Here is a 12,927-nt window from a genome sequence, read left to right on the forward strand (position 1 = left end):
GTGCACAGTGTTGTGACTGGCTGGTTGGTTTCATAATTCGGCAAAAACTGCTGAGAGACGAAGACGGAACATCTGCTCGACACATCTGAAGTGCAGTCTCCGGTGAAAAGTAAAATCTGATGACAGTAGAGGTTCCTTATTTTGTAGAGTTCTTGTCTGGTGCCAAGCAGACATCTGCACTGGTACGTTTGCTCAAGGAATCCAGGAGTTCGTTTTAGCCAATTTCCATCAAATTGTCAGAAACAAGGTGAAGCAATAATTGTTTTTGCCATGCAGCAATCCGTGAACGTTTTCCTACTTGTCGTATACAATTCAGTATGCACGGTAATGTGATAGTCTGGCGCTAAGAGCAGTCGGTCTGTTCAAGCTCCCATTTTGGTGTCTGGATTCTTACCGGCGTCTTGCTCGTCCTAAGTGTATGTGGGGGCTGAAATGGATGTAAATTGATGCAATTTTGATGTTTCATAACACAGCAAGAAATGTTAAACATCAGTATACAACATATAGCACATTAGCTTCTATACTAGAGATGCATAAAAGTTAACAGACGGCATACCAGTTCCACAGGAAATCCCAGCTGCACATCACCACTGCTGCTCTTGCAGTATATCATTGTTTCTGACACATAATCTCTCCGACAACATTTTCAATCTAAGATGTGTACTTGTTGTTATTTATTACAGTCCGACAACTGCAGTCATCTGATACGTGGACGAAGATTTTGCTAAGCTTGTTATACATCAAAACTTCCCATGATAAACTCTGGAATAATGGCTTTCGAGCTCGCTGCCGTACCTGACGGCATCTGTCATTTGTTATCATGTGGAATGATGTTTTCTAATTGAGTGCATGGACAGCCTTCTGAATCCTGAGTAACTTCTCCAGGCAAGCAGTTATTGACTGTGTTCCCCAGCTGTCAAGTAGTTTAATACTGTTTTTAAAAGAAATCTCTTTTTTTTCATTATTTTGCCCCAGGTTATTGGCACTTTCTTGTACTTTTTGTGATTTGTGGAGGAAAAATATACCAGGATGTACTCTTGCTGTTTGTGTTAGCGGCAACTAGCCTGATTATGAATAAATTCTGTGTCATACAATGTAATAAAACATGTTATTATCCGTCTACGTGAGCTACAACACCCCTGAAAAAGAATTAGTGTGAACATAAGAGATGGGTGAAATGCAGATTTATAGAGATTTATGTGTATTGGTTTTGTACGGCCGCTTGAAATTTATTCCTCCACCAAGCCAAGAACTGAGGTTGTCAGTGCTGTTTGTCTGTCACCAGAATAGAAGAACCCTTTGAATTTTGGTGCAGGTCCAGATCAAGGGCCAGGATTTTTTTCTTTCTGTCTGTCAGCAGTATTATGCAAAGAAAAAAAAAAAACTACCTGGCTGAATTTTATGAAAGGGGAATGTGGAATATGGCCAACGGAAGGACCCATTAAGATTTGGAGCAGGTCCAGATCACTTTAATAATAATAATAATAATAATAAAACTTGTGAGACAGGGCATTGGCCTTGGCAGAGAATACACTCTCTAAGTGCCCTTCTGGTTATTTGTGTGCATTTATATGTATTTTTTAAGCTTCTAGGTATATCAAGTTGTGAAATTCCAGAACAAGAACAACCCCCACCATGTGCACTTAAACACATGCATTCAGCCTAATTGAGGATAAATCTCTCCTACTATGCAGAGAAGTGTATGTCTAACCTAGACTTTGAATCATAATGTTAAACACTTAAATGTGATTTATGTATGTCTTTGGTTACATTAGTCTTGTTCTTTTGCTATTTAATTAAAATATACATAAATGATAAAATGCATGGACATGTATCCAAGCATTTACAGCTCTGCAACTCACAACGCCATTAAGTAATCCATAAATGTAGGTTTTAATTCTAGTACCACACCACTTTGTCACTAGGATGAACAAAATCTGTGTGTAAAAAAACAAAGCAGCCTTCGAAAACATTGCACTTCATTTGTCAAAAGGTTCCCCTGATGATTCACTACAGCTGACATCAGTGACAGAAAAACCAGAGCGATGGAAATCTATTCAAATGTACTGAGGCTCAATTTCCCCTTTCAAGAGAGAACTGTGGATAATATGTTGGACCCAGACCAGTAGGGGGTAAAATAGCTTCATCAGTCTTTTCGAGTCAAAGTGAGGTGGAGGGAAACAAGTGAAACGCCGATGCATAACACTGACATTTTTTAATAGAATTCATTTATAACAAATGGAACTTGTGTCAGCAAAGAACTGATTTTCATACAGACTTCTTTCGCCACCATTGTAACCTAAGTAAGAAAATAAAAAGCACTCCTTTCATTCAGAGAAAGAAACAGTTTACGCTTACAACTAATCAGAGGTAATTGTATGATCTTTTTAACAAGCCATTTTTTTTTACAATTTCATTATTTAATTTTCAGTCTATGCATCCAGACGAGAGATAGATAGAGAGAGCAGAGAACACAACGTTTATTTCTGTTAATGACACTCCAAGCTTGAATGGCAAAGCCACAAGAACAGATGGTTGGGGGACAGATTTTTCTGAAGTCATCTGCTGGAGTAACCATGGCATCAGAATGGATGCTCTTTTTCGCCACAAACTTTTTTTTTTTTTGTCTTTTTCAAGAGTTGATACCTTTTTTGTGTTATTTACATACACACAAAGTGAACGTTTAAGGAGATTTTTATAGATGGGTTCAAGTAATATATTATTGGGTTTAGAATCAATAGGGCAGTGCATAGTACAAAGATAGAGAAAGTGCAAGTCTTCCTACCAGGCCAGCTGTGGCCTTTCTGCAATGTTTCACCGTGCATATGAAAAATCAACAAAAAAAAAGAGGAAAAACGGAGATGAGAAAAGAAACATGTTCTTGAACATAAAGTAACATTAGCCACCATGAGGTTAAATAACAGCACTTTTATATCTCAAAATTATGACAAAAGTAATTTGTTAAGCTGAGAAACAAAACAAAACACATAGCTGCTTGAGTTAGCAAGGGAAAGAAAGCACCTGGAATGCACATCCACAAAGCCATCAGAGAGGGGACGGAGGTGTTAAAGACGCTGCTGGACAGAAAGACCGAACATGACCAAACTGAACCCCCTGTCTCTGTTAGGTCACCAAAATAAAAAAGACACGACACACCGATTAGGATTGTCAGGATAACAGAACTGATATTTTTGACTCTGTCTGCTCTCTGTGGTGACAAGTCAAAACCTAAGGCGTGAAGAAGAAACCCTTCGGTGACGACCTGCACTTTAGGCATCCAATTCATTTAAATAATCGGAATATTCCGTGTGGTCAAATGCGATTGAAGTTACAACTGGTAAAGCTCTTCATGTTGGGGCCTCTAGGCATGTACTGATGGGCTGCTGTTTCATCCGGTTTAGTTCTGAGACCAGTATTCCACTTTCTCTTCCCTGATTTTTAAGTTTAAAAATTTTAAATATATTGTAGCTGTTTCTCATGTGTTTTCTGTAGAGGTCAGTGATGTATCTCTGTATATATAAACAGTTTTATTCTAATTCACTCAGCCACAATAAGGCCACTGAAAATGAAAAATGACCTTTGAAATGTTCTTATTTGCATATATAATCTCATCATGTGACAAATGAATACTAAAGGTAAATAAACTTTACATTTACACTAAATGTCTGGATTACTCAAAAGGATACATTAACATGTTAAATGAAACATTATAAAAACAGGCATAAATATAAGGCACTCTAAATGCAAAATGAAAACAAAAGAAAAATGTCTTTACTGTTAAATGCTTTTAAAGAACCACAAGAAAGTGACGTCTTTGTACCTTGCCCTATTGTGTGGAACGGTGAGTGCGGCTGCTGTGTGACCTCCCCTCTGCCTCCAATTACAAACTGAGAGCTTGAAAGAAAAAAAAAATAGCACCAGTGATGCTTCGACTGGCACCTGACTCCCACAAATCGCTCGTGGGTGCTGGGAAATGTACTATGTCATGAGTGAATAACATATCCACATAAAACCCTATCTAAAACACACATATTTATTGCACAAGAAAAGATGCACTGAATCAGAATACAGTTTTGTCCTACTGATGTGCATTCCAGTGAAAAATATCTTCATTTCCCCCCATAGCACACAACTCTCAATTTGAAAGCTTTCAAACACGATCCATATTTTATAGATTTGTTTTACTCATAAATTATGTACTTTATCAATATATTTATAGTGTCATATTTATACTTATATATGTCACATATATTTGTCTATCTGCATCATATATTTATATATTCATATCCAATTCATCAGGTTCTCTCATCATCGTTGTAACATGGAAGAACTAAGATAATTGGTAGCAGCAACTTCATACTTTGCTCATCCCTGTTGATTCCACAAAGCCCCAGTTTATCTTATGGGAGTAATTAAGTTACCATGTATGTGATCATGGACAGAAACAAAAACAGAAAAATCCAGACCAAAAAATAACTCTTGTACAAAGTTACATTTTGGTAGTGTGAATTCCGTCCTTTGCACAAAGTGCAACAAAATGAGGGGGAACAAAACAAAACAAAACAAAAAGAATAAAATAAAAACGCAAAGAGATTCTCTGCAAAAATAGCACATACGTTAGAACAGTTCTACAGCTTTAAAAAAAATTTAACATTTATGTTTTTATCACTTTTTTTCCCCAAGCGATAAATTTTGTGTAAAAAAAGGAAATTCACACAGTTCAAAAAAAGCACATCAGCTGTATCATAAAGTACTAAAAAACTAAATCAATAATTTTTATTTATTTCATAGATCATTTTTAACTTTACCCTCACCCCCCTAAATTTAGATGATGAACATTGTGACAGGAAAAGGGGTATTTATTCATTATTACTTTGAGTCTGTCCTGCTCTTGTGGACCAAGCATTGTCTTCTTTTGCGATGGGTTGTCTGTGTGTACTTGATTGTGAAACAGATTTTTTTTTTCTTTACAATGTGCATCAAGTTTTTTTCCACCCCGCAATTCTGTGTGCCTCCGATGCCTCTCGTAATGGTTCATAAGCACTGATGCATTTCTGACGATGTCATTATTGTTCATTTACTTTTTTGTTGTGTTGGTTTCATTCAGTTTTATGAGCCCCAAAATGAATCCTTGAAGCAAAAGAAAAGGTAATTCCGTATGATGCTTCAACAGTCAGGATTCCCTCACTTTGTGTCAAGGCAAGGTTTTTATTGGGGTTGGGAAATACTTGGTCCTCCGGGAATCATCTTTTTCATTTTTTGACAAGTCATGTCGCACATCCAACACTTAATGAGTTGTTAGCAAGGAGTTAAGGAGTACTTTCTCAAGCAGGAATTTATGGCTCAGAAGAGAGGCTCACTGGGATTTCTTTTTCCAAAGGGCCCTCTGCTTTTATCTTCCAATACTGGGTCTTTTACGTTGCATAGTGATCAAAGCTTCCCAAGTACTCCAAGCCAGCTCTGTAGCAGAACTGGTATTGATCCTGGAAACAAAGAAGAGAAGAATTTAGTGCTCGGTGCCTCCTTGAGATAGTTATATTGAATCTTTTCTATCATTCTTAGCCCATTTTAGTGTAAGTCCTATAGCAGCTTTGCCTTTTTTTTGATACCAAGTACAACTAAGCTCAAAAATGATGAGATTGCAGTGGGGAGCGGACCTATCTAGATTGGTTCAGCTACCAAATTAATCATAGTCTTTAACTGAGGTTTGCTTTAGTTACAGAGGAGGCTTGGAATCTGACCAGACTTTTTAGGCAAGTGGAGCAAACTTTCAAATTAGGAACTGATTCAGGCTTGCAAACACTTCTGGTACGGTATGCAAGTTACATTTTCTTTGTATGGTGGGAAAGTAAAATAAATGGAGAATAAAAACACCTCACCTCTGTCTGCACCATAGCTGGTCTTTGTGTCCGTAGCATTTTCACTGTCTGAAAGATGTCTACTACGCCCTCGTATCTCATTCGTTCCAACACAATGCTGAGGGTGATGAAAACTCCAGTTCTGCCAACACCCGCGCTGTGCAAAAAAGATCAAAAGGGCAAAGAGGTCAACGTTGTGGACAGAGAAACTAGAAGCTTCTGGAGATAGACTCAACTGTATGCTAATGTGATGTTTGAGTGTTAAGTTTTTGTTGTAGTGTCTGGCACTACTGGTGAAGCTAAAGAGATATTTAGATTTAGTTTAACTTCATTAAATATGCAGGTGACATGGTTTGGTGGGTTACGCTGGTTGGTCACTTACCTACAGTGGACCGAGATTGGACCATCTTGGCCGAACTGCTCTTTTGTTTTATGTACTTGGCCGATGAAATCGATGAAACCCTCTCCTGATTTTGGCACTCCTTGTTCAGGCCAGTCTGTGAACTGAAACTGCCTTACTGTCCGTGACTGTCCATCCTGACAAAACAGGATGGGAAGAGAGAGAGAATGTAGAAATGGAAGTTGGAAATCTGGAAAAATCATTGTAATGGAAAACAGAAGTGAAACTAGGAGGCAAGTCTGAGGTATTTTGCAGACAGCCAACTAATGGCAGTTCATTCCATGGCCATCTCCATCATAATGATCCACATCTTGTTTGGTTTATATCGCAAGACTTTATTAACATTCAAGACAGATGTCAAGTTTAAAGCATCAGAGAAAATGTTTTGTTATTAAAGATGCCTGTCATTTTACCTGAATGTATTCATCATGAACACTAAAGATGATAATTCCTTTGATGTGCTCCCCTTGACAGGGTGCTCGGAGAATCGACTTTCAGGGGGTGCATTACTTAAGTGATGTTGTATCCCCTTGATAAGGAAAGCAATCCCATTGATGAGACAGTGTAACATGCTCTACAAAGAAGGGAGCCCGCGCCATTTATCTGTGTAAGCCTTTGATGGAATTAAAAACTCTGGCAGCTCAGTGCTGGCGGCACCACATTTGTGTTTTGTTTTTTTTTTACACACTGACATGTGTCATAATTTCCACAAATTTATATTTATGCTCATGTTGCACTTAAGGCCATACTTTGGTATAAACAAATATTTGATATGATGCCAAAATGTTGAGCTAATGACTACTGCAAAGAATGAATACACAAAATCCACCGAGCATGTTTTTCAAATCTCCTTTCTTTGCAAATGAAATCACATGATTAAGAAATTGCCTTGTTGGATGTCAGCAATTGCAGTTACCAAGAGTACTCACTTATGTTTAAATCACTGGCATCAGTGACCTACAGGTAAAGTGCAGTGTGGCCTACAGTGGCATGTAAGGTTTGGGCACCAGTGAGGTACCAAGTGAAGCAAAGATAACCTGATTTGAAGAGGCAGAAAGTTTAATATGACGCTTTTCATTAACCGTTTAAACAAGATTTCCAAAATGACATGGTCAAGACTTGCTATTTTGAGAAGTATCACAGTTTGTGAATACTTTTTGTGGGCAGCTAAAAGTCTTTCAGTTCTTGTTTTTGTGATTTTTTTCATTCATTCTTCCTGCAAAAGGATTCCTGTGCCATTTTTTCAGATTGTCATGCATGTGGTGCTCTTTTGAGATCTGTCCACATATTTTTAAAAGATGACTAGGTTGGGAGACAGAAGTCCATGGCAAAAAACCTTTCGGTGTGCCTCTGGAGGTGCAGATGTGGTTATGATCACTATTCTGTTATAAAGTCCTTCATCTTTTTAGCTTCAGCATGTTTACAGACAGTGTGATGTTTGCTTCCAGATTTTGCTGGTATTCAGTTGAATCCCTTCTTTCCTCTACGGTGAAAGGCTCCGTTTGCCACTAGCTGCATCACAAGCCAAAAGTGGGATTGATCCAACTCTGTGCTTAACAGCTGGAGAGGTGTTCTTTTCATGAACTACTGCACCGTTTTTTTTCTCCAGACATTCTTTTGCTCTTGGCGGCCAAAAAGTTCTATTTTCACCTCATCAGTCCACAGAACTTATTTCCAAAAAGCATCGGACTTGTTTATATGTCCATTTTCAAACTTCTGATGCTGAAATTTGTGATAAAGATGCAGGAAAGGCTTTCTCCTGATAAATCCTTCGTGAAAGTTATTTTTGTGCACTGCAATGTAGAATGGTGCACCATCCACCCTATTAAATCTACCTGAAGGTCTTCTTGTAATGCTTTCAGAATGCTTTCTTGGTTGTACGGACCTCAACCATCCCTGTTACCTGCTATGTCTTAATTATTACCCCCGCCAAGGAGGTTATGTGACACCCGGCATTTGTGTGTCTGTCTGTCTGTCTGTTAGCAAGATAACTCAAAAACACCTGGGCAGATTCATGTGAAATTTTGAGGGGACGTAGACTATGGTAAGAGGAAGAGCTGATTTAATTTTGGTGGCAATCCAGAAAGGATCCTGGATTCTGGATCACTTTAAATGTTTTAATATGTGGTCCAAAATAGGACAAAAACATCATAGGTTAGTATGTCGTCCAACAAATTGGAGCAAGGTGTCCAGATAGCTCAACTGGTTAAGAAGGTGATTCGTAAACAGAACTGTCAGAGACGCAGGTTCGATTCCAGCTCATGATCCTTTACTGCATGGGTTTCCTGTTTTCCTCTCTATCCTTGGCGGAGGTCCGCACTCTCTGAGTGTTTTTCTAGTATTACAAATTGAAGAAAAGGCTACTTTTGCTGTCTTTTCTTACTTTGTGAACATCAGCTATTTTAAATTTCAGAGTGCTAGGTATCTGCATAGATTAAAACATGACTGCTGATTGTTGAGAAAAAGTATTTATAAAGGCTTGACATGTGTATAACCTCGACTTTCCTAATGATAAATGAAAAGTCATACCTCTGACAACCTAAGAGGGCCTTACACCTTGATAAATTATCTGGGAGCTAAAATCCCAACCTTTATTCTTTTTTTTCACTCTGAAATTCCACATAATGTAAACTAATAAACTAATATCACCTAAAATGCTTATGGGGATAATTTATCTTATTGGTGATTAGTTTGTCTTTGACCCGTGGTGCCCAAGCTTTTTTAATGCCCTTGCAAGCATTTTTATTTGTGACTCTTTGGTGTTGGTGTCCTCCTCCAAGACCCATGGGTAGGTCGCAACCCAGACTCGTAAAAAAAACAATAGCACTAGACTAAACTGTAAACAGCTGCAGTGACTTTTAGAGCTTCATTCCCACAGTGCTGAGTTTTGATCCTTAAACTTTGTTGAATGAAACAACGTCTGCTTACCCTGGCATCAGTCACTTTGAACTCTCTCAGGATATACTGGGGCATGTTATACTCGGCCATGGGGTCCACCACAAAGTACTGGTATCTGGCCGACCTCTCGGCTGGCCAGTACTGGTGGCATTTTTCCTGTCGGGAGTGAAAAAATAGAATACCACAGTGAGCCACAGCATTCTCTTCATAGACTCGCTTCATTGTGTTCATTCCCAGAAATGTTGTCTTTCAGTTTGTGCTGTGTCTCATTTTCATTTCACTTACTCATTTATTTGACAAGGACAGCGCTCATTGATCAACAGAAAGACAAATGTTACCACATGGGCCAAAGTTGACCTCATGAGTGAATTTTCTGTCTGCTTCCGGACAGCTTGTGGTGGTGTTCTTGCTTTCCTGAGGCTGTCAAAATGATCAGAAAGTAACTGTATACATACCCTGCCCATTTCCCTAAGCTTGGTGAGCATAACGACAATAGTAGAGTTGTGTTCCCAGAGCATTCTCCAGAAGTCCTCCGTGGTCTCTGCCAATGGTCCCTGTGTTGCAATATAGGCTTTCTGTTGCCTGTAGGAATTATAGAAGGTGTGTCGCCATCAGCATAGAAAGCACAGTTGCTTCTAAATTTGTACTTGAAATACATCATAATTGTCTAACTTGGAGTCATCTGATTGGTTGTGGGAGTACTTTAGAACCTACCTGTACCCATCAATGAAACTGGCATTGATGTAGTCTGAGCCCTCAACTCCTCGAATGGGCTGAAGACACACTCGTGTGGACTCGTATGGCATTATGTTAACAAGGCGGTTCTTGAACTTGTTGCAGGGGAGATTGGCACTGATGAATCGTGATGTATGGGCTTTAGTGTTAGCTAAACGCTGCATGGGAAAAGAAGAAAAAGATAAATCCTTGAGCGTTTTGGTTCCAGGTAGAAGCAATGGCATTCTGGCATTTCTTTTTCCCTGCTAATGGACTGTGTTTGACAATAAAAAGGTACATATCAGGATCTGCGCATGATAAGAAATTGTGTTCTTTGAAAGTGGAGAAAAATACAAAGCATAATAAGCTATACATCGCTGGTTCATGTAACCATAAGGTGTATAAAAAATTTCATTGTGCATACTAATTGCAATTTAGCCTTTGCTTTAACAAAAGAGTACATATGTGATCTTTGAGTTGCCCGAATGCTTAGTAATCTAACCTGTTTGTCATCTCTTGTTGAAATCCATCAGACAACAAGTAGGTGTGTAACAAGTAAGGCAAAATCATGCATAGAGCAACACCACAGTCTACAGAAAGGATGGATAAGGTTGGTTCACTGTAAATGCAGAGTACATTGCGCAAGTCTTTTTGGCAACTCTGCTGTGGTGGGGGAAAACCTGTGTTTGGTTTTTTCATGTAAACCAAAACCCCTGTTACTCAAGGAAGGGGAACTATGGAAGAGGAAACCAGAAAGGGGGAATTTATCGCATGTTGGGTTACACAAGTGAGTCAAGTGACTAGAATGGAGAGGAAACCACAGGCCTCATGCTGTCTAGCAGACCTAATGCGAATTTGACATGTGTTTGGGAGTTGCACTGAGAATGGCCAGTCAATGACGTGGGACACAGAATTCCACTAAGATGCCGGTAATTTCTACATATGGAAAGTTGCTGGTGTACAGCTTTGCCTGATGTCTTTTACAGCATTCAGGAATCTAAAGATATGACAGTGCTTTTTATGTTTTTATTTTGAGCAACTTATTTTGAAGCTGCAGTTTTCACCTTAAACTCAAGTTCCATGCCAGTGACATTCTCTCCACCCTCTATCTGGGTCAGTTTCTGGATGTAGGCGTATAGGTTTCTGGCGGGCACTTCGGTGGTGCCGCAGTTGACGGCCTCCTGGAGCGCGTCATGTATGAAGACATACTGGTCCTCTGTCTGCACCATGTAGTTGCGCTGGGCACGCATTAGCGTCACATGCCCGTAGATATCCACAGTCTTCTCGTGCTTGATCCGTTCCAGCATGGCATCAATCACGATGAAGCAACCTGTGCGTCCCACCCCAGCACTGTAGTCACAAACGAGACAAGGAGGACAGAATTTTAGATGATTTCATGGAAAAACTATGCATGAAAGTCTGCAATCTTACATGTTTGTAACTATTTAATCTCCAGTCATGTGAATGAGGCACAATCCAGAAGAAAGAGATGCATTTTCTAATCATGCACAGAAGCTTGAAGAAGTGTCTTTCCCAGAAATGAAGCGAGAAAGGTAAACTGTATCTGCCAAGTTTGTAGGATGGAGCATTTGGCTTGGAGTATAATTAAATCTGAAGTGGCAGTTCGTGGAGAAGAGGGCTTTGGCACTTGCAGCCTTTAGCAGGCTCAACCCTGGTTTTGCAATCTACTCTTTCCTCTCTGGACCCCACCTGTGCTCTCCAACTGATCAGGACTAATCACTTATGCAACATCAACATTTAACCTTTATCTCATAGTTCTGAAAAGTGCCATTACAGCAAATGCAAACATGAATGCTGATACACAGTTGCAGGTTCAGAGGAATGTTTTTGACAACTTTGTTAATGTGCCGGGTGACTTCTGAGAAGTGCAGCTGACTACAATTAATGCCATTAGATGAGCACGGTGCACCTAAATGGCATAAGAGCTTTAGAGGAGGCACTGAAAGGCAGGTCCTCTTCATTAAGATTCACACCGGCACATTTTACATTAGTGTGTAAAATGCACAAGTGGAAAAAAAAGCATTCTGGCAAAGAGGGAAAATGTTTTACTGTTTAACTTTGACCTCTCTTTGCAGGACAGCATGAGACATGCTGTATAAATGTAGCCCCCTCTGCAGACTGCTGACGAATTAGAAACGCTCACCCCTGCACATTACATGTTTTAATAGCGCATGGCTCAGCACTGAAGATGTTTTCTGATGACAATTTATTTACAGTGAGGTGACAGGGTGGTGTTAAATCTTGTTCGTTAACTCTCCTCCCACCTCCCGCAAAGCTCAGCATTGACAAGACAAGTCCTTGCACTTGGCACTCCAAAGTAAATAGGTTATTCAATTCATTAAGCTGACATGCCTATGAGGTGTGAGCCATGCTTTTGTGCCTCTTCCTTCTGATGAAGCATTTGTTTTTTCCTTTGCTCTGAGGAGCAGGGAAAAGGTTGAGAAGGAAAACTCGAGAGGGAGTAAAGTTAGTCCCCGGGGGCCAAGTCTGGTTAATGTGCCATGCTGTGCTGGAACTGTGCTGCAAATGGAATAAAGACACGTATGGGAGTCATTGGCTTTAACAAATGATCTGGTGATCACTTTTCAAAATGGCTGACATTGGCTGAATGAGACTGAACTTTTTTTTCCTTTTTTTTCCCCCTGACCAAACTCGTCACAGCTCTAGGGCAAATAAAAGTGCATGTGAGTGAAAGAAAGAATTGGGCTGCAAAGAAATGTGAAAAGTGTCTCAGGGATATTTGAAGAATGAATCACTTCCAGGTCTGAGAACACCTCAGCCCTTGGGCAGGGGGGGATACAGAAACTAGAAGAGATTTCTCCCTTTACCCCAGCTGTTTCCAATCTGAAAACATTTTACAGTGCAGACCTGAATGTGGGAGAGTGATGACCTGCGAGAGAGTAAGTGACAGAGTGACAGCACGGAGCTGGGGAGACGGAGACAGAGGAAGATGAGGAATGAGGGGGGGAAGGAGGCGAGAAGAGTTACAGCGAGAGATGCTGCCAGTTATCTTGAAGTTGTGTAGTTCTCACGTAA

The 12,927-nt window shown here is 39.8% G+C and overlaps 1 protein-coding gene across 1 annotated transcript in view; it reads right to left on the minus strand.

The window, feature by feature from the left end:
- Nucleotides 1–2,200: 2,200 nt before the first annotated feature.
- Nucleotides 2,201–12,927, minus strand: part of LOC110949394 (protein tyrosine phosphatase receptor type D) — a 376,478-nt gene continuing 365,751 nt past the window's right edge. The window contains 7 exon segments of the mRNA XM_051944213.1: nt 2,201–5,483; nt 5,880–6,015; nt 6,241–6,395; nt 9,187–9,312; nt 9,612–9,738; nt 9,871–10,049; nt 10,935–11,220. Coding sequence (XP_051800173.1) covers nt 5,415–5,483; nt 5,880–6,015; nt 6,241–6,395; nt 9,187–9,312; nt 9,612–9,738; nt 9,871–10,049; nt 10,935–11,220 — 1,078 coding nt within the window. The 3' untranslated portion in view covers nt 2,201–5,414.

Source organism: Acanthochromis polyacanthus, chromosome 23 (assembly GCF_021347895.1).
Source record: "Acanthochromis polyacanthus isolate Apoly-LR-REF ecotype Palm Island chromosome 23, KAUST_Apoly_ChrSc, whole genome shotgun sequence".
Classification (NCBI taxonomy): domain Eukaryota; kingdom Metazoa; phylum Chordata; class Actinopteri; family Pomacentridae; genus Acanthochromis; species Acanthochromis polyacanthus.